At 65.4% G+C, this 27,090-nt stretch overlaps 3 protein-coding genes and 3 non-coding genes across 18 annotated transcripts in view; 1 reads left to right on the plus strand and 5 right to left on the minus strand.

Moving 5' to 3' along the window:
* Positions 1-100: 100 nt before the first annotated feature.
* Positions 101-7,846, plus strand: IDH3B (isocitrate dehydrogenase 3 (NAD(+)) beta). 3 transcript variants are annotated; one of them, NM_001031387.2, is made up of 12 exons: positions 101-156; positions 322-399; positions 2,036-2,134; positions 2,710-2,830; positions 3,196-3,256; positions 3,742-3,874; positions 4,282-4,415; positions 4,836-4,938; positions 5,435-5,581; positions 5,677-5,771; positions 5,864-5,924; positions 6,367-7,233. In NM_001031387.2, exons 1-12 carry the CDS (start codon positions 121-123, stop codon positions 6,454-6,456), a joined length of 1,158 nt encoding a protein of 385 aa, NP_001026558.2. In that variant the 5' UTR covers positions 101-120; the 3' UTR covers positions 6,457-7,233. The 3 variants fall into 3 exon arrangements, with proteins under 3 accessions (NP_001026558.2, XP_046796255.1, XP_046796254.1); XM_046940299.1 differs by having other exon boundaries at positions 110-156; positions 6,072-7,846; XM_046940298.1 differs by lacking the exon at positions 6,367-7,233 and adding an exon at positions 7,677-7,846 and having other exon boundaries at positions 110-156.
* A 298-nt stretch (positions 7,847-8,144) lies between these two features.
* On the minus strand, positions 8,145-12,003 carry NOP56 (NOP56 ribonucleoprotein). Of its 3 annotated transcripts, NM_001031388.2 has the most exons (12): positions 11,973-12,003; positions 11,681-11,770; positions 11,471-11,585; positions 11,193-11,354; positions 10,873-11,071; positions 10,450-10,637; positions 10,228-10,379; positions 9,940-10,040; positions 9,516-9,664; positions 9,201-9,322; positions 8,890-9,024; positions 8,145-8,651 (listed from the first exon to the last, which is right to left on the minus strand). In NM_001031388.2, exons 1-12 carry the CDS (start codon positions 11,973-11,975, stop codon positions 8,463-8,465), a joined length of 1,605 nt encoding a protein of 534 aa, NP_001026559.2. In that variant the 5' UTR covers positions 11,976-12,003; the 3' UTR covers positions 8,145-8,462. The 3 variants fall into 3 exon arrangements, with proteins under 3 accessions (NP_001026559.2, NP_001384223.1, NP_001384224.1); NM_001397294.1 differs by lacking the exon at positions 11,681-11,770; NM_001397295.1 differs by lacking the exon at positions 11,193-11,354.
* On the minus strand, positions 9,094-9,161 carry LOC112532449. The gene has a single exon (XR_003075181.1). It is a non-coding gene; the product is annotated as a small nucleolar RNA SNORD57 (small nucleolar RNA).
* On the minus strand, positions 9,394-9,464 carry LOC112532450. Its single transcript, XR_003075182.1, has one exon. It is a non-coding gene; the product is annotated as a small nucleolar RNA SNORD56 (small nucleolar RNA).
* Positions 10,698-10,829, minus strand: LOC112532454. The gene has a single exon (XR_003075186.2). It is a non-coding gene; the product is annotated as a small nucleolar RNA SNORA51 (small nucleolar RNA).
* Positions 12,004-12,427: 424 nt separating the features above from the next.
* Positions 12,428-27,090, minus strand: part of DCTN1 (dynactin subunit 1) — a 42,288-nt gene continuing 27,625 nt past the window's right edge. For 4 of the 9 annotated variants that reach the window (XM_046940295.1, XM_015301314.4, XM_040699088.2 and 1 more), the window contains 23 exons: positions 25,361-25,558; positions 24,216-24,420; positions 23,829-23,907; positions 23,197-23,356; positions 22,335-22,439; positions 20,927-21,118; positions 19,803-19,919; positions 19,382-19,534; positions 18,811-18,971; positions 18,117-18,285; positions 17,665-17,733; positions 17,205-17,267; positions 16,980-17,129; positions 16,583-16,744; positions 16,192-16,323; positions 15,964-16,092; positions 15,546-15,688; positions 15,246-15,412; positions 14,049-14,182; positions 13,290-13,479; positions 12,925-13,001; positions 12,750-12,839; positions 12,428-12,646 (listed from right to left, as the gene is read on the minus strand). In XM_046940295.1, coding sequence (XP_046796251.1) covers positions 12,509-12,646; positions 12,750-12,839; positions 12,925-13,001; positions 13,290-13,479; positions 14,049-14,182; positions 15,246-15,412; positions 15,546-15,688; positions 15,964-16,092; positions 16,192-16,323; positions 16,583-16,744; positions 16,980-17,129; positions 17,205-17,267; positions 17,665-17,733; positions 18,117-18,285; positions 18,811-18,971; positions 19,382-19,534; positions 19,803-19,919; positions 20,927-21,118; positions 22,335-22,439; positions 23,197-23,356; positions 23,829-23,907; positions 24,216-24,420; positions 25,361-25,558 — 3,183 coding nt within the window. In that variant the 3' untranslated portion in view covers positions 12,428-12,508. 9 annotated transcript variants of the gene reach the window in all.

Consider the following 27,090-nt stretch of genomic DNA (forward strand, 5'->3'; position numbering starts at 1 on the left):
GGCGGCTCGCGGCACGGTAACTGCCCTGCGTCCTCCCGGCCGCCAGGGGGCGCTCTGCACGGGCCGGAGCCGCTCTACCCCCCGCCTCGCCGCAGCCGCGGGGCATTGTGGGGCGGCAAGATGGCGGCGCTGAGCGCAGGGCGGACTGCGGTCAGGGTGAGGGGCGGCGGGGGGGGCTGCAGGGGGCGGCCTGGGGCGCGGGGTGGCGATGCGGGACCGCGTTCGGATGCGGGGTCCGGGGCTCCGCTGGCGGCCGGGGTCGGGAGGAGCGCGTTGCGGGGGTGTCGCTCCGCCGCCGTTTAACCGCCGCTCTCCACACAGGGCCTCCTGCGCGCCCCCCGCGGCCTCTGCCGACCTCTGAGCGCCTCCGCCGCGCTGCAGCAGATCCCGCGGGTAAAGGTGAGCGGCTCTGCGTCCCGTAACCCCGTCCTGAACGATCCGCCGTCCTTTGCGGTTGCATATCTTTGCGTCCCGTCTTTGATAATTCCGTAGTCGTTAACGTAGAGTAACAGGAAACAGCGTGCCGCCGTTATTGGACGCTGGGCGAGGTGCTCAGTGCACGTGTCTCACTGTGGCACTGCGGGCAGAAGGTCAGCACTGAGATTGCTTTCTGCTGCCCTGCGGTTTGGGCCCGGGCTGCTGGTGCTGCTCCCTCATTAGGTGGCCACAAAGGTGGTCAGGGGGCTGCAGCACCTCCGCTAGGAAGGCAGGCTGAGGGAGCTGGGCTTGTTCAGCCTGGAGAAGAGAAGGCTGCGGGGTGACCTCATTGCAGCCTTCCAGGACCTACAGGGAGCCTACAGACACGAGGGGAGGCAGCTCTGAAAGGGCAGATAGCAGCAGGATGAGGGGAAACGGTTTGGAGTTGAAGGAGGGCAGGTTGAGGTTGGATGTGAGGGGAAGTTCTTTACTATGAGAGTGGGGAGGTGCTGAACAGCTGCCCAGAGAGGCTGTGGATGCCCCGTCCATCCCTGGAGGTGTTCAGTGCCAGGTTGGATGGGGCCCTGGGCTGCCTGGGCTGGTATTGAGTGGGAAGGTTGGTGGCCCTGCCTGTGGCGGGGGGGGGGTTGGAGCTTCATCATCCTCGAGGTCCCTTCCAGCACAACCATTCTGTGTGTGATTCTGTGTGACATTCTTGTCCCTTCCCATCACCATCCCGATTCTGCATCCGGTTCTGTGAGGTCTCTGCCAGCTCTGCAGGGAATTAGTGGCTAAAGAGGCAGGGATTAGTAAAAGCACTGTGTAAAAATAGGTGCCAGCTCAGTGGGAGGGAGGGCGGCGGTGGTGGTGGGGAGTGGCTCAGGGATCACCTCTGAGACCAACTCTGCTTCATATGTTCAGGCTTGGTCTTTGCACGGAAGCAAGGCTGGACAGTGATAGGACAATTGGGAATGGTTTTAAACTGAGACAGGGGAGGTTTAGGTTGGATATTAAGAGAAGTTTTTCACCCAGAGGGTGGTGACGCACTGAACAGGTTGCCCAAGGAGGTGTGGATGCCCCATCCCTGCAGGTATTCAAGGCCAGGCTGGATGTGGCTCTGGGCAACCTGGGCTGCTGGTTGGCGACCGTGCACATAGCAGGGGGTTGGAACTACATGAGCATTGTGGGCCTTTGCAACCCAGGCCATTCTGTGATTCTATGATAGGCATGGGGTATTTTAATAAAGTGTGTAATTAGCAAAAAGCAGCAGGGCAGGGTCAGTACGCAGCAGGGTGGGACTTCACGTGGGAAGACTGAGGTGATCCTGCAGACAGAAAGTAGAAATGAAGGAACGCTTCCCTTAGTAAAGCAGGACTGCACTCTTAGCTCCAGCACTGTGTGCTCCCTCCGTGTGCAGAGGGAGAGATCATAGCTGGGGATGCTGTGTGAGGAGGGGTCTGTGGGATGGCAGTGGGGCAGGGGCTTTGTGATGAATAACTGTGCGAAGGGTGCAGATGTTCTCCAGGCTGTCAGTGAGCTTCCTGTGCCGTGCTGCATGCAGGTTAGGGGTCACGTTGGATCACGTGGGAGGTCTGAGTGTCGTTTTCTCTCCTTGCAGTCAGAAAATGCAAAGTCGGAGAGCACGTTCCAGGTCACCATGCTGCCTGGGGACGGCGTGGGCCCGGAGCTGATGCACGCCGTCAAGGAGGTGTTCAAGGTAACATCTGCTGCCTCTCGGAGCAATGGGGACAAGGACAGCAGCTGCAGAACTGCCTAAAGGCACTGCTGAGCCAGAGGGCAGCCTACCTGTGTCCTCCAGCGTGGAAGAGTGTGGGTTGTGAACAGTCTGAGGTCTTTTCCTTTCCATAGAACAGTGTCAGCTTATGCAGCTCTTGCAGACAGTTCATTCTCCATCACGAAGATGTTCCCAGCTGTAACTCAGGGCAGGAATGAGCATTAAACAGTTCTGTCTTCTAATACAGAATGAGTTTGTCACGGAATAGAAAACAGAGTTGTCTGCTGTGGTAGAAAACTATAATGACACGGAGGGCAGGGAGTTCTGATATAAAAGGTGACAGAAAACACCATTATGCAGTCACAACTGAAGTGGAAGGAGTGACTCTGAGGTCCAGGTTCAGCACTGTGTTCAGTTCCCTCTTCTCCCCGAGGATCAGCTCTGGCTGCTTTAAGTTTCATGCCCCAACTCTCCGAGCCCCGTGGTCGTTTGCCTTCTGTAGTGTGTTAGAAGGACCGTGCTGAGGCAGTGGCTGTTGCTCTTTGTCTCTGGTGCAGGCTGCCAGCGTGCCCGTGGTCTTTGATGAGCACCACCTGAGTGAGGTGCAGAACATGGCCTCGGAGGAGAAGCTGGACCAGGTGGTGGACTCCATGAAGGAGAGCAAAGTGGCCCTTATAGGTGAGGAGCTGTGCTCACTGTCCAGCAAGGAGAGCTGCATGTGTCTCAGGTGCTTTCAGAGGGCAGGATTTCTGGGGTTAGGAAATGTGTTCTCTTCTCAAAGAAGCAGTTGACCTCTACTTGGTTTCCTTAGCTCATCAGTGGAGAGGTTGTATCCAACTTCTGCTTCTGAAAGGAGACCTCCTAGCATGGCCTGCAGAACCAAAGGGCCTCATCTGGGTCCAGTGTAATGCAAATTGGTCTCTGTCCTAGTCTGAGGCTTTATGGAAAGCTCCCTGCTGCCTTCTCATCCAGGTTCAGACCGTGTCCTTAGCAGCTGTCGGCGCACTCCGTGTTCTTACTGCTGCTTGGTGTTGTCCCTGCAGGCAAGATCCACACCCCCATGGAGTACAAGGGAGAGCTGGCTTCTTACGACATGAGACTGAGGTGAGCTCAGCGCCCTGCTTGGCTGCCAGGGCTGGGAACTGACACGGCACTGAGAAACCCACTTTGCACTCAGTCCCGATGTTCTGGCACCAAACTGGGGCTGAAGGAGATGAGTCCAGGGGGGTGGGGGGTTCAGGCAAAGATCCTGAGAAGCTGTGGCTGGGAGCGGCCTCTTCTGAGTGCCGCCCCACTGCCTGCTTTCCTGGGGGGCCTTCAGAGGGGAGGGGGTTGACAGAGGAGTGGACACAGTGAGCTGCCTCGACACAGGGCGGTCAGAGCCAGGCTGTGACGGGGTGAGGCTGGCTCTGTGGTCTCTGTGTCCTTGAGACCGAGGGTAGCTGGAGCAGTAGCTGTGGGATGACATCTCGGGACAGGTTGCTGTTTGCATCGTCCCCTGCCGTCACCCCCAGCTCCTGCCAGCAGCAGTCACTGCCCCAGGAATAGCTCACCATGAAGTGCTGACTCTGCTGCCGCTTCTGTTGCAGGCGCAAGTTGGACTTGTTTGCAAACGTGGTCCACGTGAAGAGCTTGCCAGGCTATAAAACACGGCACAACAACTTGGACCTCGTCATCATCCGTGAGCAGACGGAGGGGGAGTACAGCTCTCTGGAGCACGAGGTGTGAGAGCTGCTTTGTGCTGCCGCTGAGCTCACGGGGGTGGGGGGATCTGCTGGGCTGCGTGGCTGTGCTCAGAGCCTGGGGCACGGGGCTGCTTCACGGGGCTGCTTCACGGGGCTGCACGGCAGTGCCCAGGAATGCCTGCAGCTGCAGCGGTGACAGCAGTAGGAGATGGGTGAGAGCGGTGATCTGAACGCACACAGACAGCAGCAGGCGTGCCGGTGGGCTGCGGGAGGGGTCCTGCCTGAAAAAGGGCCTGGTGGAAGCGGAGGGACCTCCAGCTGAGGCGACCCAGCGTTAGGCAGAGGCTCCTGGTCGGTGTGGCAGAGCACCAGGCTGTTGGCAGCGCGGTGGCGCAGGGCTGCAGGCCGTGTGTGGCGGCCGCTCACGCTGCCCTTCGTGTGCAGAGTGCAAAGGGGGTCATTGAGTGCCTGAAGATCATCACCCGGGCCAAGTCGCAGCGCATCGCCAAGTTCGCCTTCGACTACGCCACCAAAAAGGGGCGCTCCAAGGTGACGGCTGTGCACAAAGCCAACATCATGTGAGTGCTGCGGGGCGGGTGTCGGGCGCTGTCACGTCCCAGGCATTGCTGCTCTCAGCTCTTGGGCCCCACAGCAGCAATGCCAGCTGCTGGTCCGGCTCCAGAGAGGCTGGGCGTTTCCTGGCAGCTGTTCTTCCCCTGTGTGTGGCCTCCTCACTGGCGTGGGCCTCACTGAGGCCTGGCAGCCGCATCCTGAAAGCTGTCAGCTGAGCGGGGAGAAGCTCTGACATGGGAGGCTGTTCCGTGTGCTCCCCCCAGGCTGTGACTTCACCGCTTTGTTTCTGCAGTGTGAGCTGCCCTGGGGCTGCCTGCCCCCCATCCCTGCTGCGCTGGGACACCAACTGCTGTTGGATTACTCACTTCTGTAATGACTTGACTGCTGTCCTGCAGAAGCCTCAAGGCGTGTTTTTTGCCTCTCAGGAAATTAGGTGATGGGCTCTTCCTGCAGTGCTGTGAGGAAGTGGCAGAACTCTACCCCAAGATCAAGTTTGACACCATGATAATTGACAACTGCTGCATGCAGGTGAGGATCCTGCTTCCTTACCCCATCCCAGAGCCGTTCTGCACCTCCTGCTGCTGCTCTGCCTGCTGGGCAAGGGGACAAAAAGCTGATGCCTGAGAAGTGCTGCTGCTGTCAGCTGGCAGGTCTGTGTTTGTCAGCAAACAGCCCGTGTCCTGGCCTGAGGTTTGCTGCTTGCGGGAGGGAGCTCAGACTGGGTGCCCCCGGCCTCCCTGCTCTCCGCCAGCTGAGGGCAGGAGCTGCAGGGATGATGTCTGGCACCTGGAGCTAATGCCTGGGATGGGCTTGCAGAGCTGCCAGGTGCTGTGGGTCCGTGGCACCTGGCCCATCTCAGCAGGGCTCCCTGTGCTCCCTGCTGTTACCTGACCACAGTTCAGGTTGTGCTTGGGGTTGCTGTTGCACGAGTCGCTGCCCCCACCCCCTCCTGAGGGCTGTCGTGCTGCTTGCGTTGCCTCTGACTGCTGCACAGGGCTCACATCTTCCCCTTCCCTCCACACAGCTGGTGCAGAACCCCTACCAGTTCGACGTCCTGGTGATGCCGAACCTCTATGGGAACATCATTGACAACCTGGCAGCTGGTTTGGTGGGCGGCGCCGGCGTGGTGCCCGGGGAGAGCTACAGCGCTGAGTACGCCGTCTTCGAGATGGTGAGGAGGCAGCTGTGCTCCCAGCAGCACCCCGTGTGCCTCCCCAGCACCTGGGAGCACCGGGGCTGCTCCTTCACCCGCTTGTCCTCCTGCAGGGCGCCCGCCACCCCTTTGCCCAGGCTGTGGGCAGAAACATTGCCAACCCCACAGCCATGCTGCTCTCGGCTGCCAACATGCTGCGGCACCTCAAGTACGTGCTGTGGGTGGGCTGGGAGGGCAGCACTGCCCTGCTGGGCTGGGAGGACGGGCTGACCCTGACCCGTGGCATTGTCCTCTCCCCAGCTTGGAATTCCACTCCAACTTGATCTCAGATGCAGTGAAGAAGGTGATCAAAGTCGGAAAAGTGAGTGTTGGGTGGGCGGCCGTGTGTGTGTGTGTGTGTGTGTGTGTGTGCGCCTGCAGGCTGTGTGTGAGAGCTTGTGGTGGAGCACAGCGCTGCGTTGTCCTACAGGGACAGTGCCAACCTCTGACCTCCCCCTTCTCCACCCAGGGGACCGGCTCAGAACCCCGTGTGCATCCCCTGTGCGTGTAGCTGTTGTGCAGCCAGCTGTAGTCAGCCCCTCTGCTTGTCTGGGCTCGCTGCCTCGGGAGGCTCTAGCAGGGCTGGGGGGCGTCAGACGGCCTCTTCCTAGCTTGCCCCCCTCTGGGCTCTCTGGCAGGGCGCATAGAGGGAAGCTGCTTTCCTCTCCTCTCCTGTCCTCTCCTCCCCCTTCTCTCGGTGATTTCACTCAGTTCACAATCACGTTTCTCCCTTGTTTCTCCCCTTCCCTGTGTTGGATTTTTAGGTTCGGACACGGGACTTGGGCGGTTACTGCACCACTTCTGACTTCGTCAAGTCTGTGATTGACAACCTGCACCCCCACTATGGTGCCTAGGAGCCCCGCTCGCCCGCGGCGAGCCCTGGGACCTCTCTGCGCCCTGCAGCAGCCTCCCCCGCTGTAGTTTAAGGCCCCACAGCCATCCCCCAACCCGCCCTGGCCCTGGCTGCCCTGGCTGTCTGCTCCCTGGGCCTCGGGGGAGGAGGGGGCTCTCCTCTTTCCCAGCCCAGTGCCCACTCAGAGCCACGGTGGCCGCATCTCCCTTCTCGCCATAGCCCACATCCCACGCAGGCAGCTCTGCAGGACAGTGGGACCTGGGGTCCTGCTGATACCTTTCCATGCCCTCAGAGGCTCTAGCAATAAATAGGACCCCGGGGCTGTGGCCCCGTGCTGGGGATGTGCAAAGGCAGCTGTTGGCTTGGCTGGAGCGTCCCGTGTGGCACAGTCCTGCACGCAGTGAAGGGAGAGGTGAGGTTTGCTCAGCAGCTGCCCCGGGAACCCGAGCAGCCCAGGATCAGCCCTGTGCTCTGTCCTTACGAGTGGCTGGTTGCTGAAGGCAGGGGGCTGTGAGCTGAGCCCCCCTCCCAGGGCAGCAGGCTGCTCGCAGCTCTTTGCTGCTCCTCCTGTTCTTGCCCAGCTATGGGGAGCTGGGGGCCTCCAGGTGGCCGCCTGGGCCGGGCCCTGCTGAGCGTGCAGGGGAGAGGGGGCTGCAGGAGCTCTCGGTGTGACCACGGGACGCTCTGCCCCATTGCTGTGTGTGTGAGTGAGAGACTGGGACACGTATTGAACTAACTGTGCTTTGTATTTTGTATGCAAATAAAGGGTCCGACGCTCCCCCCGCCCTGTACGCAGCCCACTGCCATTCCCCCACATCACCCCCTCAGTCCTGGCACGGGGCAGGGCCTGTCCTGGGCTGCAGCTGCGGCACAGCCCTGTCCCTGCATGGAGCAGGCAGAGCAGCAGCCTTACGCTCCCCTCTCCCTTCAGCCATCTCTTAGTGCAGCAGCTGGAAGCAGAGGAAGCGGCAGCCCTTCCTTCTGCTGGGGTGGGGGGCTTCAGTTGGGGTTCTGTAAGGCAGAGGGAGCTGCGAGCCTGAGCTGAAAGTGGGCAGAGATCCGCAGAGGCAGCGCACACAGAGGGGCACACACTGAAGGCCAGAGGGGTGGGTGCACACCTGCTGGACCCCCAGCAGCCCTCCTCCCCACCCCCAGGGGACACCTCCAGCCAAAGCCCGCTCAGGGCCTCCCCCTCCTCACTGACGCTGCCTTCTGTTGCAGGTGCGCACAGCAGACATGGGTGGATACGCCACGTCCCTGGATTTCACCCAAGCTGTGATTGGGGCCCTGGACGCGTAGGGCTGCTGCTCATCCTCTGGCAGCCCCGGTGCTCCCACTGCCTGCTCGGTAATTTATTGCTTCCCTGTAATAAAGCGGCCTCTGCAATGTAACGGGTGCAGCGGGGGGGTGGACGGCCCCAGCCTCTCCTTGCTCCATCCCCACCCGTGTGCAATCTGCAGCCCCTCCTGGCAGCAGAGAACAGAGCACGGTGTGCAGGAGGCACAGCGCTGTGCCTCACCTGGGCCGTGTGCTCCCAGCAGCACTGCAGAGCCGGGCATGCAGCCACAGCTCAGTGCTGGCGTGGGGACACAGCACGGTTACCCAGCACCGAGCAAAGCCGAGGGCTCCTGCAGCCCCCATCGGGCTCCGTGAGGCCCAGCAGCAGCAACAACAGAGCAGGAGGGCAGCTCAACACCAACCCGAGCCCTTTATTGAGGCTCAGTCACACCGTGCAGATTCCTGCCCTCTGGCAGCCGCGGATGGCGCACAGCTGCAGCCGCTCCAGGGGGCTCTGAAAGAAGGCACGAGGAGCACTGTCCAAGCACGGCCGTGAGGCAGCCGGGCCCGGCCCCGGGAGGCACAGAGCACGACATGTCCAACGCCTGTGAGCTGCAGCCCCGCGCAGCAGCTGCCAAATGGACGGCAGGCGATGGGCCGCAGCCACACCACGCCAGCCCTGAGTCCGCTGTGCCGGAGCACAGCCCCGCTCCAGCTGCTCCCCCTGCCCTAATCCTCCTCCAAGTCCTTGGCCTTCTTCTTCTTCTTCTTCTCCAGCAGGGTGGCCTCTCCCATCACTTTCCTTTTCTTCTTGGGCAGAACCTCTTCCTCCAGCCCGTTCTCCTCCGGCTCCGTGGCAGCCTCCTGCTCCTGCTCCTTCTTCTTCTTCTTCTTTTTCTTTGGCTCTATGTTGTTCTCCTAAGGGAAAATGTACGGTGAGGGCCCAGGCCCACTGGAGCACAGAGACAAACACTGCCTCCGTGCGGCCAAGCAGCCCCCCACACTGGGGCAGCCCCCCACACTGGGGCACCCCCCTCCCCCACAGACAGCAGGGCAGGAGCAGCAGACACTGCTGGGGCAGCCTGGCAGTGGTCACAGCACAGTGGGGCCACCACAAAGGCACAGCCCAAAGGGCGCTCGGAGCCTCTGCCCTCACCTCTGCCTCCTGCACAGAGTTCTCCATCTCCTCCGCGGCCGCAGCCAGCGCCTCCAGCCGCCGCTTCTCCCGCTTCTTCCTCTTCTTCTCCTTCTTTTCCTGCTTCCTTTTGACTTCAGCCACCACCTCGTTGGCCTGCAGGGAGCCGAGGAGCGGTCAGTGCAGGGCCAGGCTCCCCCCACACCGCCTTCCGGCACAGCTGTCGGATCAGCCTCATTAAATCAGCTTTTTGCCTCCACGGGGGGTCAGGTGGGCGCTTCACATCACATCCGACAGCGGTGCCCCCCGTCCCCACCTCCCCCCGGCCTCACCTCCACCATGGCCTCCTTCATGACCTCCAGGTTCTTGCGGGGCGGCTCTCCGGTCTCATAGAACGCCAGCCGCTCCTCCACCTGCTCCCTCAGCTTGTCCCCAAAGACGCTGGTGGGGACCTCTGCGGGGACAGCTGCGCTCAGCGCCCCTCGTCCCACCCAGGCCTGGCGCCCACCTCCCCCCGGCAGCGCTCCGCTCAGCCCACCGAACTCAACATTCACACCGTGAAATGCTGTTGACGAAAAATCTTCCCATCACAGCGGAGGCTGCGTCCCCTGCTGTGCCCCCCACCCCTCCCCCCCCCCCCCCCGCACCTGAGAAGCAGTCGATGCGGGAGGCGATGGTGCATTTGTTGGCCAGGTAGCGGGAGATGCGGCCCTTGTTCTTGGCAGCCGCACGCCCGATGAAGGTGGAGTGGAAGATGAGCCCATACTTGGGGGTGTTCCCTCGCGTCTTCAAAGCCCTGGGAGAAGCCCAGCGAGCCATCGGGGGCGGCCCGGAGCCGCTGTGCCCCACATGGGAGCTGCTGCCCCTCCGCCACCCCAGCACAGCCCAGGAGATGCCGCCCGCTCCCGTCCCTCTGACCTCACGGCGCACACCCGGCACGAGCAGCGGAGCCGCAGTGGTCGCTCAGGGCTGGGGCTGGCAGCTCACGCGCAGCTGAGGCCACGGCAGCCCGCTGCGTCACCGCCGGCAGCCCAGGGACCTGCCATCACCGCGACCACCCCGCAGCGGTACCTGAACAGGGCTTTCTCAGCCCCCAGGATCTGCACCGTCGAGGCCGGGTACTTGGCCAGGTTCGTCAGGCTGCCGGCGTGGGAGATGAGGCGGGCGCCCACCTGCGAGGGGATGCGGGGTTACGGCCGCCCCCAGAGCAGCGCAGCCATGGGGTGAGCGGCACACAGCGCCCGGGCCGGGATCAGCAGTGAGGGCTGTCAGCACAGCGGCTCAGTGGATTGACAGATTCACTCAGACATCACCTCCACGGCCGGGCGGGGGGGAAGGGGGGCACACGCTCACACTCACCACCTCCCCGATGAGGGCTGAGAGGCTGGGGGCCACCTGGCTCATCTTGGAGCGCAGGTACTCCTGCAGGCCCTTGCGGTACTCCGACAGGGAGATGACGCGGCTGGAGAAGCTCTCGATGTTGATGAGGTCGATGGGGGAGATGTCCATCCCTGCGCGAGAGCGGCGTCAGGGAGCCGTGCTCTGCCGGCAGCGCTGCGGGCCGTGCAGAACCGCACTCACCCATGGAGGAGCGCGACGCCTCCAGGATGGCCTGAGCCTTGGCGCCGTCCATGACGATCTCCTCCAGCCCCTCCAGGCTCTCCTCGCTCAGCTCCTTGCGGTTCCCGATGAATTTGGCCAGCCGGCAGTACGTGTAGTTCTCCGAGACGATCTTAATCAGCTCGGGGAAGTGATACCCGTACCACTCCCTGCAGAACAGCATCAGTACACACGCACCGACCCCACACCGACCCCACACCCCCGGCCCTCCGTGTCCCCCCGGTCACAATCCGGCCGCAGCACCGCCGCCCCGGCCGGGGTGTTACCGAGGCCGTGCTCTCCCTCCCCGTTCTGTGCGGGCGGTTGGAGGCGCAGCCACCCACGGTAAGCGTGGGGAGGGCCCCACACCCCCCCTCCCGCAGCCCAGCCTGGGACCCCACTGACCGCACGCGCATGGAGAAGGTGTTGATGTCCTTATCCAGCTGGTCCAGCAGGCTGATGGACTGGATAATCATGTTGTCCACGCGGTTCACGTTGAACTTCACCTTGGCCCGGGAGTAGCTGTGGCCGAGGCCGAGCTGCGCCTTGGAGGCCGACTGCGCCGTGAGGCCCTTCACCAGGGCGTGGAAGTGCAGGCGGATCCCTGCAGGGGGACGCGCCGTCACCGACCCCAGCCCTGCCCACAACCCCAGCCCCAACCCCAGCCCTGCCCACAACCCCAGCCCTGCTCCCAACAACCCCCCCCACCCCGCAGCCCGGCTCACCCCGCAGGATCTCGGCCACCACGCCGCCGGTCTGGCACTGATAGCCCAACTCCTCCAGGATGGCGGCCCCGATTTTGGCGTCCCCCACCCCCAGCAGCGCCTTCTTCTTCTTGGCCGGCATCGACGTCTCCAGCAGCAGCCGCAGATCCTCGTGCAGAATCCCTGCGGGACGCGGAGGGGCGCTGAGCGGGGCGGGCCGGGAGCCGCAGGGGGCGGTAAAGGGGGGGGTCGGTAAAGGGGGGGGTAGGGGGGTGGGGGGAGCCGCGCGCCGCGCTCACCCTCGGAGACGGCGTTCATGTTTTCCAGGGCGCTCTGCGCAGATTTGAACGGGGAGAAGGCCACGAGCTTCACCACGTTGTGGAACTTACCGACGGTCAGGACGCTCTCCTCCACCTGCGGCGGGAGCGGTCACAGCCCGGAGCGGCACGCGGGGCCGCCACGCGCCCCCCCGTCCCGTCCCGTCCCGCCCGTCCCGTCCCGTCCCGTACCTGCGGCAGCAGCAAACCGATCTCCTCCACCTCGCGCACGGCGAACAGCGCGTACCCGGCGGCGTGCTCGAACAGCACGTGCAGCAGCACCTGAGCGGCGCAACGCCGTCAGCGCGGGCCCGGGGCGCCCGCCAGGCCCCGCTGCGCGCCCGGTGCGGCGCGGGGAGCCCCGATCCGAACCCCGATCCGCGCCCCGCGGCTCCCCCGGCCGCGCCCCGCCCGCACCCCCCGCCCTGGCAGGGCGGCCCCGCTCCGATGCGGGCGGATTCGGCCCCGCGCGCGCCGCGCTCACCATTGTGCCGCCAGCGCCGCCCGGAACTGAGAGCGCCGCACCGGAAGCCCGCTATGCCGGAAACCCGCCCCGCCCACACGCAGCCAATCGGCGACGGCGCCGCCGCTTCCGCCGACCAATCAGCGCGGGCTTCCTCAAGAAGGGCGCCCTCAGCCAATGAGCGACGGACTGGCACGGATCCGCCCATCTTTACTCTCTCGGCCAATCAGAGAGGCGCGCTGCAGCTGCCGCCCGCCCCTTCCATCTCCCAGCCAATGGGAGCGGCCGCAGCGCTCTCCCCGCCCCTTCCCGCGCTCCGCTCGGTTCGCGCCGCGCACGTGCGCTCCCGCCTCCCCATTCACCCCCCCCCCCCCCCCCCCCCCCCCCCCCCCCTCCGCGGTGCCGCACGCGGTCAGCCGCCCCCCCCCCCCCCCCAGCGCCCCCACCGCGGTACGGCCGAAAGGAGGAGCACGTGGTGGCTGCACGAGGCTTTATTGGGCGGGAGGGGGACGGGGGGTTACCCGGCCGGGGGGGCCGCGCGGTGCTCCGGGGGGGTCCTACGCCACGAAGTGCCGCTGCAGTTGGAGCAGCAGCTCCGGGGTGAGCAGCACGCGCTGCTCCCGGCCGTGTCCCGGCGCGCACGGGATGGACACGCGGCCGAAGCGCGTCAGGCCGTGCTGCTTCTCGCGCTGCGCCTGCGGGGCGGAGCGGCGGCGGTGGGGCCGGGGGGGTCCGACCCCCACGCGACCCCCACGCGGCCCCACGAGGCGCCGCGGTGCCTCCCGGCTCCGCACTCACCTTCAGGAAGGACGAGGAGGGGAACACGCCGAAGCTGGTGGGGACGCCCGCGCCCGGCTGCTGCTGCACCATCTCCCGCATGGCCTCGTCCTGCGCAGAGCCGCCGCTTCCAGCACCGCCCGCGGCCCCCGCAGCCCCCCCCGCCCCCCTCCCGAGCGCCGCCCGCACTCCTTACCCGCAGCGCCTCGATGCTGCCCTTCATGGCCCACAGCCGGGCTGTCTGCTCCAGCAGCCGCGCGGCCGCGCTGCGTCCTGCGGAGATGTGGGGTGAACGCGCGGCCGCGGCCCCCCCTCCCCCCGCACTCACTGCACCCCGGGGGGGTCGGGGGCGGTGGGGCTCCGGGGGAGGCCGAGCCCCGGCAGAAGCAGCGCCTCCCCGCTGCCGCGCCGCCCCCCGGCACGACAGCCCCGCGGCACACGAGGGCTGCACGGGGAGCGGCGCGGCACCGTGAGCCATCCCGGGGGCGGGGGGGGTCCCCCCAGCGCGAGGACGGCACCGCCGGCATTCACAGCCCTCGCGCTCGGCCCCGCCGGGCTCACCTGACTTTGTCTGCTTGGTGTCCACCACCTTGGCGTTGGTGCTCATCTGGTACAACGTCTCCAGCAGCTGCGTGCTCTTGCGGTACAGCGTGAGGGTGGCCGGGCCCTCCCCCTGCTTGCTCTGCGGGAGGGACACCTTGGCCACCTGCAGCGGCTTCAGGCCGGCCAGCTCCAGCTTCATCTGTGCGCCCTGCGAGCCGGATGGGGCGGCAGGGATGGGGGTGAGGGGGGAGGGATTGGGGGGTGGTGGGAGCAGGTGGGGTGTTTGGGAGGAAAGGAACAGAGAAAATGAGCATTAAAAGTAATAGAAGGCATAAAGTGGTGCTCAGAAACAGCTGCAGATGGAGGGTGGGGGTACCCATGGTGGCAGAGCTGCCCCACACAACGTGGGGGGGGTGCAGTGCTGCTCGGTGCCTGCCGGGCTTGGGGCTCCCCCATAGCAGCAGCACGCAGGCACAGCAGCAGCCATGGGTGCGCCCCGTTGGCTGTAAGCAATCATCACAGCCCTGCAGTGATGTATCCCCATCTGCACAATCGCACCTCTGCCGACCAATGTCAGCAAAGCCTTCTTTAGTCCCCGAGGCTCTTTGCTGCTCTGTTTCCTTGCAGAGCACCGAACGCCCCCAATCCACACCACGTGGAGCAGCAAACAACGCCAGCGCTGCCAGCTGCGGCCCCACGGCCTCTGCCCCACACTTTGGGGGCGGCGGCACCGCTGCCCTTCCAGCCCCACGTCCCACCCCCTCCCCCCGCACTCACCTTGAGGCGGTTGTTCTCGTTCTTGAGGTGTCTGATGGAGAGCTGCAGAGCCTCGATTTGCTGCAGCAGGAGGGGGGAATCCTTCACCTGCACCGGCCCCGCGCTGCCCCCGGCTGCCTGCCCGGCCCCCACGCCTGCAGGACGGCACGCAGTGTCACACACGGTGGGATGCTGGGCACGCGGAGGGCTCAGCACCGCAATGAGTGCCACCCCAACGTGAGCTCAGGTGTTGCTCAGACAGAGCTCACAGCACACCACGCTCACAGCAGCCCCGGCGCTCCCTCAGGGATGCACTCTGTGCTCCCCGGGCCCTGCAGGGACCACCGCCGCCGTCACATCGCCCCACGCGCTGCGGTCCCACGCTCAGTGCAGCCCTCGGCCCCGAACTGCACGGCCCCTGAGCCACCACGACCCCCCCCCCGTGCTGCAGCTGCTGCCCACCCCCGGCATGCTGTGCGCCCGCAGGTCACCGCTCCCCTGCATGCACTGCTGGGAGCACCGCACGCTGCGCTGCCGTACCTCTCTGCTGTTCCTCTGCAGTGCAGGGAGAGGAGGCAGAGGAGAGACAAGAAGAGGAATTATGCTCTGCCCTCAGCTGTGCGCTGTGCCACTCCATCCCCCCGCGCAGGGAGCAGTGGCTGCAGCACAGTGGGGTGCCCGGAGCTGCAGCTCATGGCTGCAGTGACGCGGGGAGAGGCTGCACCCCAAAGGCAGCTGCTGTCTGCTCCCAGCAAGCTGCCGGTGTTCGTGGTGCAGCAAGAGGGCGATGCTGCCGTGCCCTCCTCGTGAGGGTCCCACTCAGCCCGGGGGGGCCGGAAGGGCCAGGAGGCACTGCAGGACCCACTGCAGTACTGCAGGCCCCCCCCCCATCACAGGGAGCTCACAGCTGCGACCGCGCACTGCCCTGCAGACAGCACTGCTGGGAATGCCAGCACGGCTCCGGGCAGCCCTGCTGGAGCTCCATCTGCCGCCACATGAGGGACACGGAGGTGCCAACGCTCCAGGCGCCCTCACCACCCCCATGCGGAGCTGCTGCCCTCCCCACCCCCCCCCCCCTCCTCTCCAGCACCTCCCGTCCCCCCCCCCCAGCCCCGACGGCACACCCAGGGCTCCATCTCCCCCAGGGCAGCAGAGCCCCCCGGGCAGCCCCAGCTCCTCGCTGCTGCGTTCCCCTGCCCCCTGCGAGTGCCCCCACACCTCCTGCGATGCCGGACACGATGGAGGCGACCCCGGAGGCGGGGGCCCCGCGCAGCCCCTCGATGGTCCGCTTGGACTGGTTGTTCAGGCGCTGCTTCAGCTCCACCTTCTCGGATTCCAGCTGGTCGATGTCTGCCTGCAGGGCGTCCATGGTCTCCTCAAACTCCCTGCAAGAGCACACGCAGTCACAGCTCTGGCCAGAGCCCACCCCGTGCCGCCCCACAGACGCTCCGCGTCATCACAGGTGGTTCTGAGCCACGGAGACCCCTGACGGCCCCCCGGCCCCCACCCCACGCTTACTTCTCCTTCTTCTTGAGCAGCGTTTGGGTCTCATCCAGCTTCGTCTGTATCTTCTCCACGCGGTCGTCGGCGTCTTTGGACGCGCTGTCCAACTTCTTCTCCAGGAGGCTGAGGCGCACGTTGGCTTCGCTGAGCTCCTCGCCCTGCAGCGGGGGGGAAGAAAGCAGAGCTCAGCGCAACGGGGGCGCATTGGGGAGGGCCCTCCGCAGCTCCCCAGCAGGGGCTGCCCAGAAACCCCACACCGCTGCACCCCGGCAGCGCCCAGAGCAGTGGGAGGCACCGGGCTGCAGCACTGCCGAGGACCCGACGCGGTGTGAGACAGCAGCTCCGCAGGCAGCAGCACGGCAGTGGGGGCACGACGGCGAGCACTACAGCGGCCCTGCAGCCCCCCCCGGCTGACGGCCTCACCACGGCTCACCTTGATCTTGAGGGACTTCTTCAGCTCCTTGATGACCGTCTCCCTGTCCTCCAGCTTCAGCCCCAGCCCCTCTGCGTCGGTGATCTCAGCCCGAAGAGCGGCCGCCCGCAGCTCGGCAGGTGGGGTAGGCTGCAGAAGGGAGCGGGGGGAGACGATGCGGAGTTGGGCTGCAGAGCTCCAAGCACAGCTCTGCCCGCAGCCCACCCCGCAGCCCACCCCACGTCCCACCTTGCTCTGCGGCCGGTCAGCATCGTATTCTCCCTCCTGCATGGCCGTGGCCATCTTGTTCATGGTGGCAATGAGGATGCTGCAGGACTGGCGCAGGCACTCGTAGGGGTTGATGCCCTGAGCGCTGTAGATCTGCGAGGATTGGGGGGGTGGGCAGTGCGGGGAGCCCTCAGCGGAGCCCTCAGCGCCCTGCGGCCCCCCCAACACCCCCCTTCCCACTACATCACAGCCTGCAGAGCAGGGCCAGCTGCGCTGCTGTGGCATTTCCCAGCCACGCTCCCGTCCCACTTCGCTCCCAGGCTCTGCAGCTCTCCCAGCCCTGCAGCACAGCGGGGATTCGGGTCCCCTCTCTGCAGCGGGGCGCCCGGGGAGGCAGAGTGCAGCGGCCCACCTGCTCGCTGGCTTTGAAGGCCAAGTCCTCCAGCTTCACCGCCTGCAGCCCCTCGTTCTCAGCCAGCGGGGCGATGAGCTGCGCTCCGGCGGCGGCCACCTCCTGCAGCACGGCCACCACCCAGGTGAGGTGCTTACGGCAGTCCAGCAGCGTGTCCGACACCTGCGGCCGGGCAGAGCAGGCCGTGAGGGGGGGGGAAGCGGAGGGGCCGCCCCCACCCCAACTCCCAGGCACTGCAGCCTCAGAGCAGCCCCTCGCCGTGCTCTGACAGGGCTGATTTTAGCAGCGTCACCGGGAGGATGGCACAGGTCGGGAGAGCGGGAGGAGCCTCAAGGATGGGCAGGAGGCGGTGCAGCCCACGCACCCCCCCCGAGCGCAGGCGCCACGCGCTGCCCACCTGCTGCCCGAAGCCCAGCGCTGCGGGGATGCCCGGCGCGTCCGTGCCCGGCATGCGGCGCCGGATCTTCTTGCAGAACTGCCGGATGTCGCTGCATGAGGTCTCCAGGTCCTTGAGCAGGATGGCCAGGTCGGACGCCTCCTGCCCAGCCTGGGGGCAGAGAGAGGAGCTCAGCCACCTGCTGGAGGGGGGGGGCGCCCAGCGCAGCCCGGCCCACGCTCCTACCTGCAGGAAGGCGCGCAGCCTGCACACCTCCACCCCCATGCAGTCCAAGGCACTCTGGGTGAACTGCGGGGCACAGAACGGGCGCCGTGAGCTGTGCAGTGCAGGGCAGCTCGGGGCTGCTGGCACGCAGGGTGCTCTGGGCTCAGGCATTGGCTCAGACCCTCTGCACAGCACACTGCTCCGACGCCGGGTTCTCCAGGAGAAGGCTTTGAGGCACCGAATACGTTCCGTTTTACCCCGTGGGGGGCAGCGCTCCCCGTGGAGCTCAGGAGCTCCTGGACAGAAGGGGTCCTGCAGGGCCCACACCCCTCCCCTCGCCCCGGGGCCCACCCCACGGCTGTGCCAGCAGCAGCAGCTGCCAGGGAAGCTGCAGTGAGCGGTGAGCGCGGCAGGAGGGGTCGGAGGGGCTCCCAGACCCATCCCACGGGGTCGGAGGGGGCAGCGGGCTGCTCTGCTTCACCTTGATGTGGTCGGCCAGCTGCATGGTGCAGTCCTCAGCCTGCTCGGCCAGGTGGATGCTGTACAGGTGCTGCACGAAAAGAGACCGTCGCAGATCAGCAGCCCTCGAGGGCTCCCGCACACGCCAGCACAGATACCAAACGAAGGAAACACATCAAAAAACCCCAACCCACGAGCACTGAGTTTGCCCTGGTTGTTAACTGGAAGTGAAAGCTCTGGAAAGGAGCACGGCAGACCCCATGAGCGCTCTGCCCTCACCAAGAGCTGCGTTAAGGCAGCCCTTCTGAACGACCCCAACCCACAGCACAGAGCTACAGGATCCCAGCGCAGGGCAACTCCGCCATACCCCCCAGGGACGGAGCACACAGCCCCAGCTGACGGCCACAGGCTCAAATCCTGCACGCTCTGAGGGTGGACTGCCGCCCAGGACGCCGGGGGATGCACTGCACCCACCTGGTAGTACTTGATGGCTTTGGTCAGAGGCTCCACGTTGACCGTCTCGTCCAGCTGGTCCTTGTGCAGCAGCTCGATCAGGAAGTCCAGGGAGCGCTCGTGAACGCTCATCTCGGGGTACAGCATCCCCACCTTCTTGTACACCTCCACGCTGCACTTGTTCAGGGCCCTGGGGGGGATGCAGGCACAGTCAGCTCACCCGGGACAGCAGCAACACGGGGCTGTGCTGCTGGGGGCCAACCTCCGAGCACCCCGGGGAGCACAACAGCTGGGCAGAAGTCAACACGTCTGCAGGAAGGCAGGGCATGGAATAGGAGCTCTGTGGAGCTCTGTGGAAGGAGCCCCGGGGCGGAACGCTGCAGCCTCTGAGGCAGAAGGCAGCGCTGGAGGCAGATCTGCCACCTTGCAGCAGCAGCACAGCGTGCAGCCCAATGGGTCCCTCAGCCGTGCCGGCGCAGCAGCAAAGGGATCTCTCAGAGCTCTGTCCCAGCGAGGCCCCGTCCTGGGAGCCGCCCCCCGCACCCCTCAGGATGGGCGCCGCTGAGGGCATGAGCCGCCCCTAAGAGCGGCTCCATCTGCTGCCACGGCACCGTGCAGCACCGCAACGTTAATCGGGGCTGGGGGTGACGCTGCAGGATGGGCCGGGGGCTCGGGGGGGTGGGCTGGGGGGCAGCGGGGCGGGCCGTGTACTCACTGCTCGTATTTGTGCAGCGTGGCCTGCAGCAGGCTCAGGGAATACACCAGCCCCGCTGCGAAGCTCAGCTGCTCTCCCGCTGCTCCCCGCAGCCCCGTGCGCGCCGTGCAGTTCTCGTTCAGCTCGAACTTCTCCTGTGCCTGTTTGCTGATCAGCTCCGCCTGCGGGGAAGGGGAAACCTTCAGAGCCACCCCGGGCTGCGCTGCTGGGCACGGGATGGACCCCCTGCAGCTCCGCCCCCAAAAAGCACCGCTCCTGGGAAGGATTTCTGAGTGCAGAGGGGGAACGCGGGACAGCTGGGAGCCCCCACCCCAGCCGTGCTCCCACTGCCCAAATGGACAGGCTGAGCACTGCAGCTCAGTGTGCCACTGACAGCCAGGGCAGGGACCTCTGCTCCCCTCCGCCCGCCCCCCCCCACCCTCCTCCTCCTCCTCCTCCCAGGCGATGCTGAAAGGTCTCAAAGAAATAACCATTCAAAACCCGCAGCCCCCCCAGGACAGGAAGAAATGACGGTGAGCCCCGGGGGCGCAGCGGTGGCAGTTCAGCCCCGGCCCAGCCCTGGGGAGCTCACCTTGCAGATGAGCCGTGGGATGAGCAGCAGCACCAGGATGCAGTCGTGGTCGCCGCCGTGGCGCAGGAAGCTGTCCGGCATGAAGGAGGTGAGCAGGGAGACGTGCCGGTTGGCCTGCTGCACCTCCATCTGGCGCAGCTCCATCTCGATGGCCTGCAGCAACACAGCCCAGAGCCGCTCAGCCCGGCGCCGGGCACCGCCCCTGGGACACAGCAGCTGCTGCAGGACGGGGCGGCAGCTGAGAGCTGCACGGAGGAAAAGGCTGCGGGTGCTGATGTGCGGCTGCCCATGGTGTGCAGTGCACCAGGGGCCCAGCAGGCACACAGCCTGTGGAAGGGCCGCCCCACGCCGCCCCAGCTGTGGCACACAGCACCAAACACCCCGTGGGTGCTTTGCACGCCCGGCGCTGCTGCTGCCCTACCTTGGCGTGGGCCTTCGTCTCTGCAAACTTGATCTTGAAGTCGAACATCTCGGGGGGCGGCTGCTGCTGCTTCTCTGCAGACGCCTCCTGCTGACTCATGAGCTCCCGGTTCACGTCCTGAGCAGGGAGAGAAGCGCTGTCAGACAGAGCTGAAGCACTGTGGGGGGATCCGCAGCCCCACGGCCTCTGCACGCCCACAGCGGCTCCAGAGCTGCTCCCTCTGAGGGCTCCTCGTGCAGTGCACGGAGCGGGGGGAGAAGGTGAGGAAGAGGAACGGAGTGGATGCTGAGCTGTGTGGAAGCCGAGGAGCCCCCATGGACTCATCGCCCATCTCTGAGCCAGCAGCAAGGCCAAGGGGGGCCAAGGGGGGCCAAGGGGGGCCAAGGGGGGCCAAGGGCCACACTGCACGACCCACAGCGCTTCAGCTGCTCCGGGTTCCCAAGCCTGCAGCAGCACAGCTGAGCAGAGGGATGGCCCAAGCAGAGCACTGCCCAAGGGCACAGACACACAGACAGCCCAGCACAGAACCTCGGGGGGCAGCAGAATCACACAGAATGGTTGTGCTGGAAGGGACCGTGAGGATGATGAAGCTCCAACCCCCCCCCCGCCACAGGCAGGGCCACCAACCTCCCCATTCAGTACCAGCCCAGGCTGCCCAGGGCCCCATCCAACCTGGCACTGAACACCCCCAGGGATGGACGGGGCATCCACAGCCTCTCTGGGCAGCTGTTCAGCACCTCCCCACTCTCATAGTAAAGAACTTCCCCTCACATCCAACCTCATCCTGCCCTCCTTCAACTCCAAACCGTTTCCCCTCGTCCTGCTGCTATCCGCCCTTTCAGAGCTGCCTCCCCTCGTGTCTGTAGGCTCCCTGTAGGTCCTGGAAGGCTGCAATGAGGTCACCCCGCAGCCAGGCTGAACAAGCCCAGCTCCCTCAGCCTGCCTTTGTAGGGGAGGTGCTGCAGCCCCCTGCCCATCCTCGTGCCCTCCCCGGCCGCTCTCCAACAGCTCCCCGTCTTCCTCCTCTGTGTTCCCCAGCTCTGGACGCAGCGGAGCCGCGCGCAGCCCCATCCAGGCCCCCGTGGGCCGCCCGCCCCGCTCAGCCTCAGGGCTGCCAGCAGCACCTGCAGATGCGCCGTCAGCTCGCGGTACTTCTTGATGGTCTGCTGGTAGTCGGCCACGGTCTCCTGGGCGGCCTCCACGCGCTTCTCCGCCTCCCGCACGCGCGCCGCCGCCAGGTCCAGCTGCTCCCGCAGCTCCAGCTCCGTCTCCCGGGCGTTCTCCTGCAGCTCATCGTTCATCTCATTCATGGCTTCCTGGGGGAGCAGAGCCACCCCACCCATCGGAGAACGGCCTGGGATGAGGGGGGCCGCAACGAGCATCTGCCTCCACACCCTGCTGTGTGCTGGGACGCCAAGGGACACACAGGGACACACAGATCCCATAGAGACCCATAGGGACACACAGGGACACAGATCCCACAGAGACCCATAGGGACACACAGATCCCATAGAGACATAGAGACCCCATAGGGACACACAGGGACACACAGATCCCATAGAGACCCATAGGGACACACAGGGACCTACAGATCCCATAGAGACCCATAGGGACACACAGATCCCATAGAGACCCCATAGAGACAGGGACCCATAGGGACCCATAGGGACCCATAGATCCCCACAGAGACTCATAGAGACCCAAAGAGAGACCTCAGAGGGACCCAGATCCCCATAGAGACTCATAGAGACCCACAGATCCCCCATAGGGAAACACAGATCCCCACAGAGACCCATAGAGACCTCACAGGGACCCCACAGGGACACACAGATCCCCATAGGGACTCATAGAGACCCACAGATCCCCCATAGGGACACGTAGAGTCATAGAATGGCCTGCGATGAAAAGGACCACAATGGTCATCTCATTCCAACCCCCCTGCTGTGTGCAGGGTCACCAAGAGACACACAGGGACAGACGGATCCCCATAGAGACCCATAGAGACCCCCACAGAGACACGCAGATCCTCATAGAGACCCACAGGGACCCATAGATCCCCCTTAGGGACACACAGAACCATAGAATGGCCTGGCTTGCAAAGGCCCACAGTGCTCATTGAGTTCCAACCCCCTGCTATGTGCACGGTCGCCAACCAGCAGCCCAGGCTGCCCAGAGCCACATCCAGCCTGGCCTTGAATGCCTGCAGGGATGGGGCATCCACACCTCCTTGGGCAACCTGTTCAGTGCGTCACCACCTCTGGGGGAAAAACTTCTCCTCATATCCAACCTAAAGCTCCCCTGCCTCACCCTAAAGCCACCCCCCCTTGTCCTATCACCACCCACTCTGCTAACAGCCGTTCCCCTCCCGTTCATACGCCCCCTTCAAGCACTGGCAGTCTGCAATGGGGACGCGGTGCAGGATGCGGTTGTGCTGCAATGTGGGTCAGCACCACGACCCAGAGGCACCGCTGTGCCGTGGCAGCACTGCAGGGCAGCACCCAGCAGCTCCCAGCGCCCCCATGCCCACCTTACCAGGTCCCCGACGGTCTCGCGCAGCTCCCGGACCTTCTCCTCCAGGTCCAGGTTTCTCTCTGTCAGAGTCTCCACCATCTCTTCGGCACCCAGAGCGGCGTCCACCTGGAAGCAGTACCACATCACAGCCCTCCTGCACCACCACCACCACCCCACAGCCCTCCTGCACCGCCACCACCACCCCACAGCCCTCCTGCACCACCACCACCCCACAGCCCTGCTGCACCACCACCGCCACCCCACAGCCCTGCTGCACCGCCACCCCACAGCCCTCCTGCACCGCCACCCCACAGCCCTCCTGCACCACCACCGCCACCCCACAGCCCTCCTGCACCGCCACCGCCACCCCACAGCCCTCCTGCACCGCCACCGCCACCCCACAGCCCTGCTGCACCGCCACCCCACAGCCCTCCTGCACCGCCACCCCACAGCCCTCCTGCACCGCCACCCCACAGCCCTCCTGCACCACCACCACCCCACAGCCCTCCTGCACCACCACCACCACCCCACAGCCCTGCTGCACCGCCACCCCACAGCCCTCCTGCACCACCACCACCCCACAGCCCTGCTGCACCGCCACCGCCACCCCACAGCCCTGCTGCACCACCACCCCACAGCCCTGCTGCACCACGGGGCTGCTGGGGGCTGACAGCTGCATGGCCAGCCCAGCACCATGCAGTCCCACAGCATCACCATGCACGGCCTCCAGCAGTGACCACAGCAAGCACTCCGTGCCAAGAGGTGCCCCACACCGCTGCTCAGCACCCCACATCTACTGCTCAGCACCCCACACCGCTGCTCAGCACCCCACAACTACTGCTCAGCCCCACAGCTGCCCAGCACCCCGCCCCCCAGCACTCACCTGCTCCTTCAGCTCATCGACCGTTTTCTCCGCCTGCTTCACCTCCTCCTGCAGTTTCTCCCTCTGCTGCCGCAGCGATTCCAGCTCCGTGTTTTTCTTCTCCATTTGCTTCTGGAGCTTCACGTGTTCCTGCTTCTCGGACGCGGAGAGGTCCCTCATCCTGCAGGAGGCGGAGGCTGAGCGGCGGCCCAGCAGCAGCCCACGCGGTGCTCCCGGGGGGCTCTGAGCCGCCTGCAGCGCCGGCACCGTGCAGCCGCAGACCCCCCGGGCTGTGTGTGCAGTTGGGCACCAAAGGGACTTTGCAAAGCGTGGCTGAAAGCACTCATAGTGCCATAATGCTGCTGCTGGGGCTCTCGAAGGTGCACGGAGGCCACGTATCTCAGTGGTGAGCTGCTCTGAGCCCAAAGCAGGCAGTGCAGGCAGCCACCTCTGCAGGGACACGAGGCATCCCCAGGGGACTCACTGCAGGGACTGTCCCTTCTGTGCTGTGGGCTCACGGAGCAGCAGAGCTCAGAGCAGCCCCGGGGCAGCCAGCAGCTCTGATCCGCCGACCCGCACAGGGACTGTGATCAGTGCTCAGTCACCAAGAGAGACAACCCCCGCCTTTCCGGGGAGCACAGGCTCCCTCCTACCTCACAAGAGCTTCCTTCAGCCTCGCATTTTGCTCCTCCAGCTGCTTGACCTGGTAACTGGATGCCGCTCCCTCCGAGCCTGCAGCGGGAGGGAAGCATCGTTCAGCCCCACGGACACTCCGGGGGTCAGCAGCTGCAGCTCCGCAGGGCTCAGCGCAAAGCCCAGGAAGAGGGCAGCGCAGTCACACAGGGCAAACACAGAGGGCCGTCCCGGGGTGGGACTGCTGCCCCCAGCACAGGGACAGCACTGAAGTGAGGCCTCTGGCACTGAACCCACCCATCCCCCCTTCCCCGGGCGGTCGGCAGAGGGGCCACCGCTGCCCCCCGTGAGCTGAGTGCCCCCCCGAGGACGGAGCAGCCCCGGACCCCCCCCAGCTCCTGGCCCACCTTTCTCCTCGATCTCGTGCTTCAGGATCTCCAGGTCCATGGTGAGGTACTCCACCTTCTCCTTCAGGGAGTCCACCTCCTGCTGCAGGGACTCCGCGCGCTCCTCCGCCATCTCCTTGTCCAGGGTTGCCATCTCGATGGCGTCGGCAGTGTCGGCCATCTCCTCCATGTAGCGCTCCTTGGCTTCCAGAGCATCTTTGGCTTCCTGGGGTCAGACACACGTGGGTGGAAATGCTGTGCCCCAAAGTGCAAGGCCGGCAACACAGAGCCCCCCCAGCCCCACAGAGCACGAGCCCCGGGCAGCTCCAGCTCTGGGGGTCTCCCAAAGGGGGCTCAATCCCCACCCAGAGGTGCCCAATCCAGGCTGGACGGGGCCCCGGGGAGCCCCCGCTGCAGGGGTTGGCTCTGGGTGGGCTTTAGGGCCCCCTCCAACCCAACCCAACCATCACTCCATGGAACCACAGGACGGCCTGAGTTGGAAGGGGCCTTCGAAGGCCATCTGGTCCCACTCCCCTGCAACAAACAGGGACCCCCACAGCTCCAACAGGTGCGCGGAGCCCCATCCCCCGACCCCAGGGTCTCTCACCCACCACCTCTCTGGGCAATGACCAATCATCCTACACTTCTGATTAATGAAGGCCGGTCAGGGTTGGGAGGGGCGGCCCTCCGCCCACGCTCCCATTTCCCCTCTGCTGGGAACCTGTCCCCTATTCACACCCCCTCCAGCTGCCCGGAGCTGCAGCGCCCCATCCCTGGAGGTGCCCACGGCCACGGAGGGCCCTGGGGGCTGGGAGGCCTCAGCACTGCTGAGAGCCCAGCTCTGTCTGTTTGACCCCCCCAGGCATTCACACACACTGACATCCCCTCTGCCCCCCCCTGGAACAAGAACGGCCCCCAGCACAGCCCAGCTTCCCCCAACCCACACAGACCGCCCCGACCACTGCCTCAGTACAGCCAAGAGAAGCCTCCGGCAGTGCTGCGTTAAACCACAGCTGCGGTGCGGCTGCGCTGAGCCCTGGGAGCTGCATGGGCTCACAGCGCCCATTTCGGGGGCGCAGTCCCCGAGCGCAGCACAGAAAGAAGCACAGAGAGGGCACGGAGCGCTTCTCCACAGAGCCCGCAGCCCCCACGAGCTGCACGCTCACCTTCTTGGCCTCCTTTAACCGTCTCTGCAGGTCTGCCTGCTGCTCCTGCATCTTGCTCTTCCACTCCTGCACCTGCTCCAGCTGGATCTTGTACTTCTCCAGCTCCTTAAGCTTGGCTTTGTCTTCATTGCGCTTGATCTTCAGCGTCTCCAGCTTTTCCTCCAGGTCCCTGACTTGGGAACGCAGATTTTCTTCCTCCTACAGCACCCAACCCAGAACGACCGGGAGGAGCAGCAGCGTTCATAGGACGGAGCTCCAAAGATGCCCTCTTCACCCCGAGAGCAAAAGCTCAGAACCGCCCCAACCACCCACAGCGCTATGGGGGCAGCCTTTGGAGGTCTCCACCTGCAGCTCTGCACCCACAGCCCCTTCCGTCTCCCTTTGGTGACCTTCCGCCCCCCGCCCCGAGGTGGCAGTGGGGTTATGGCATGCATGTGGGCACAAACAGAACCAGATCTCACAGAAAGGCTTCGACACAACCACCTGTGCAGCACTGCAGGCTCACAGCAACCGGGGCTTTAAGTTGTTAGTGTGCAATGTGGGCACACACAAACACACACACACCCCCTGGGAACCCGACCTCCGGGCACCTCCCAGCCCCGACCCCATCCCAGCCCCATTGTGCCCAGGCAGGCGGCCCCGTGCCCAGCAGGGCTCCCTGGGGCTCTGTGCCCGCTGCCCGGGGTCCCGTGCCCCCACTGCCCCTCGGATCCGCCCCTGCTGCTCCAGGCAGCTCAGGGCTGTGCTGTTGGGGCTTCGTGGTGAACCCAGCACTACCTGCAGCACGCAGCACTGCTGGGGACGATGCTGGTGCTCTCGTGGGAGGGAGCACCGACCGCCCCCAGCACTGCTCCCCAGGCTGTGCTGTGCGCAGGAGGCACACAGCAGCCGAGCAGCGCGCTGCCCGACGTACCCCCGGCCACACATGAGGTCTCGCCGCACAGCGGTGACCCCTGCAGCCCCCCCCATGCACACAGCACAGCACAGCCATGGGCAGCAGTCACCTGGTCCTCCTGCACGCTCTGCCCCACCGCTGGGCTGCTCTGCGGGCACAGAAAGCTGCGGGTTACGCCCCATAGTCTGAGCACGCTGTGCTCTGCAGCACCAGGCGTGGGCTGGGAGGGCTGTGGCCGGGCTCAAAGCTCCGCCGTGGGATGGGGCTGCCCCAGGGCAGTGTCCCACAGCCTCCTGTGGGACCTCACCACGAGACCCCCTCCCTTGGAGCTGCAGCTCATCCCCTGCAACCGCAGCACAGCCTCAGAGGGAAGCTCAGTGTTTGCATCACGGAAAGAAGACCCCGGACCCGCCTGCTTTGCACTTTGTGGGTGCCACGCAGCTCAGTGTGACGCTCCCCGTGCACCCCCAGCCCTGGGGTTTTACAGCCCCCCACGCTGGTTGCAGCCTGGGCAGCCCCACAGGGCATCCCGTGCTCCCCTCCCCAGCCCTGCAGCGCTCACACCTCACCCCGGCAGCACGGCTTTATGGCAGCCCTGGGACCAGGCTTACAGCCATCGAGCTGGGGGACGTCAGGGAAGAGACCCTGCAAGATCCCCTGCGCCTCAAACAGCACAGCAGGAGCAGCTCTCTGCTCTGCTCGCTCAGCCCTGGGCGAACACCTCCAAGCAGGCAGTGCTGCTGGGTTGCCATAAGCCTGCAGAGCAGCACTGGGCAATGGGATCTCCTCACCCCACCAGCGCCGCTCCCTGCAGCCCCTCCCAGGCTCCCGGCCT

The sequence above is a fragment of the Gallus gallus genome, chromosome 4, assembly GCF_016699485.2.
Source record: "Gallus gallus isolate bGalGal1 chromosome 4, bGalGal1.mat.broiler.GRCg7b, whole genome shotgun sequence".
In the NCBI taxonomy this organism is placed as follows: Eukaryota; Metazoa; Chordata; class Aves; order Galliformes; family Phasianidae; genus Gallus; species Gallus gallus.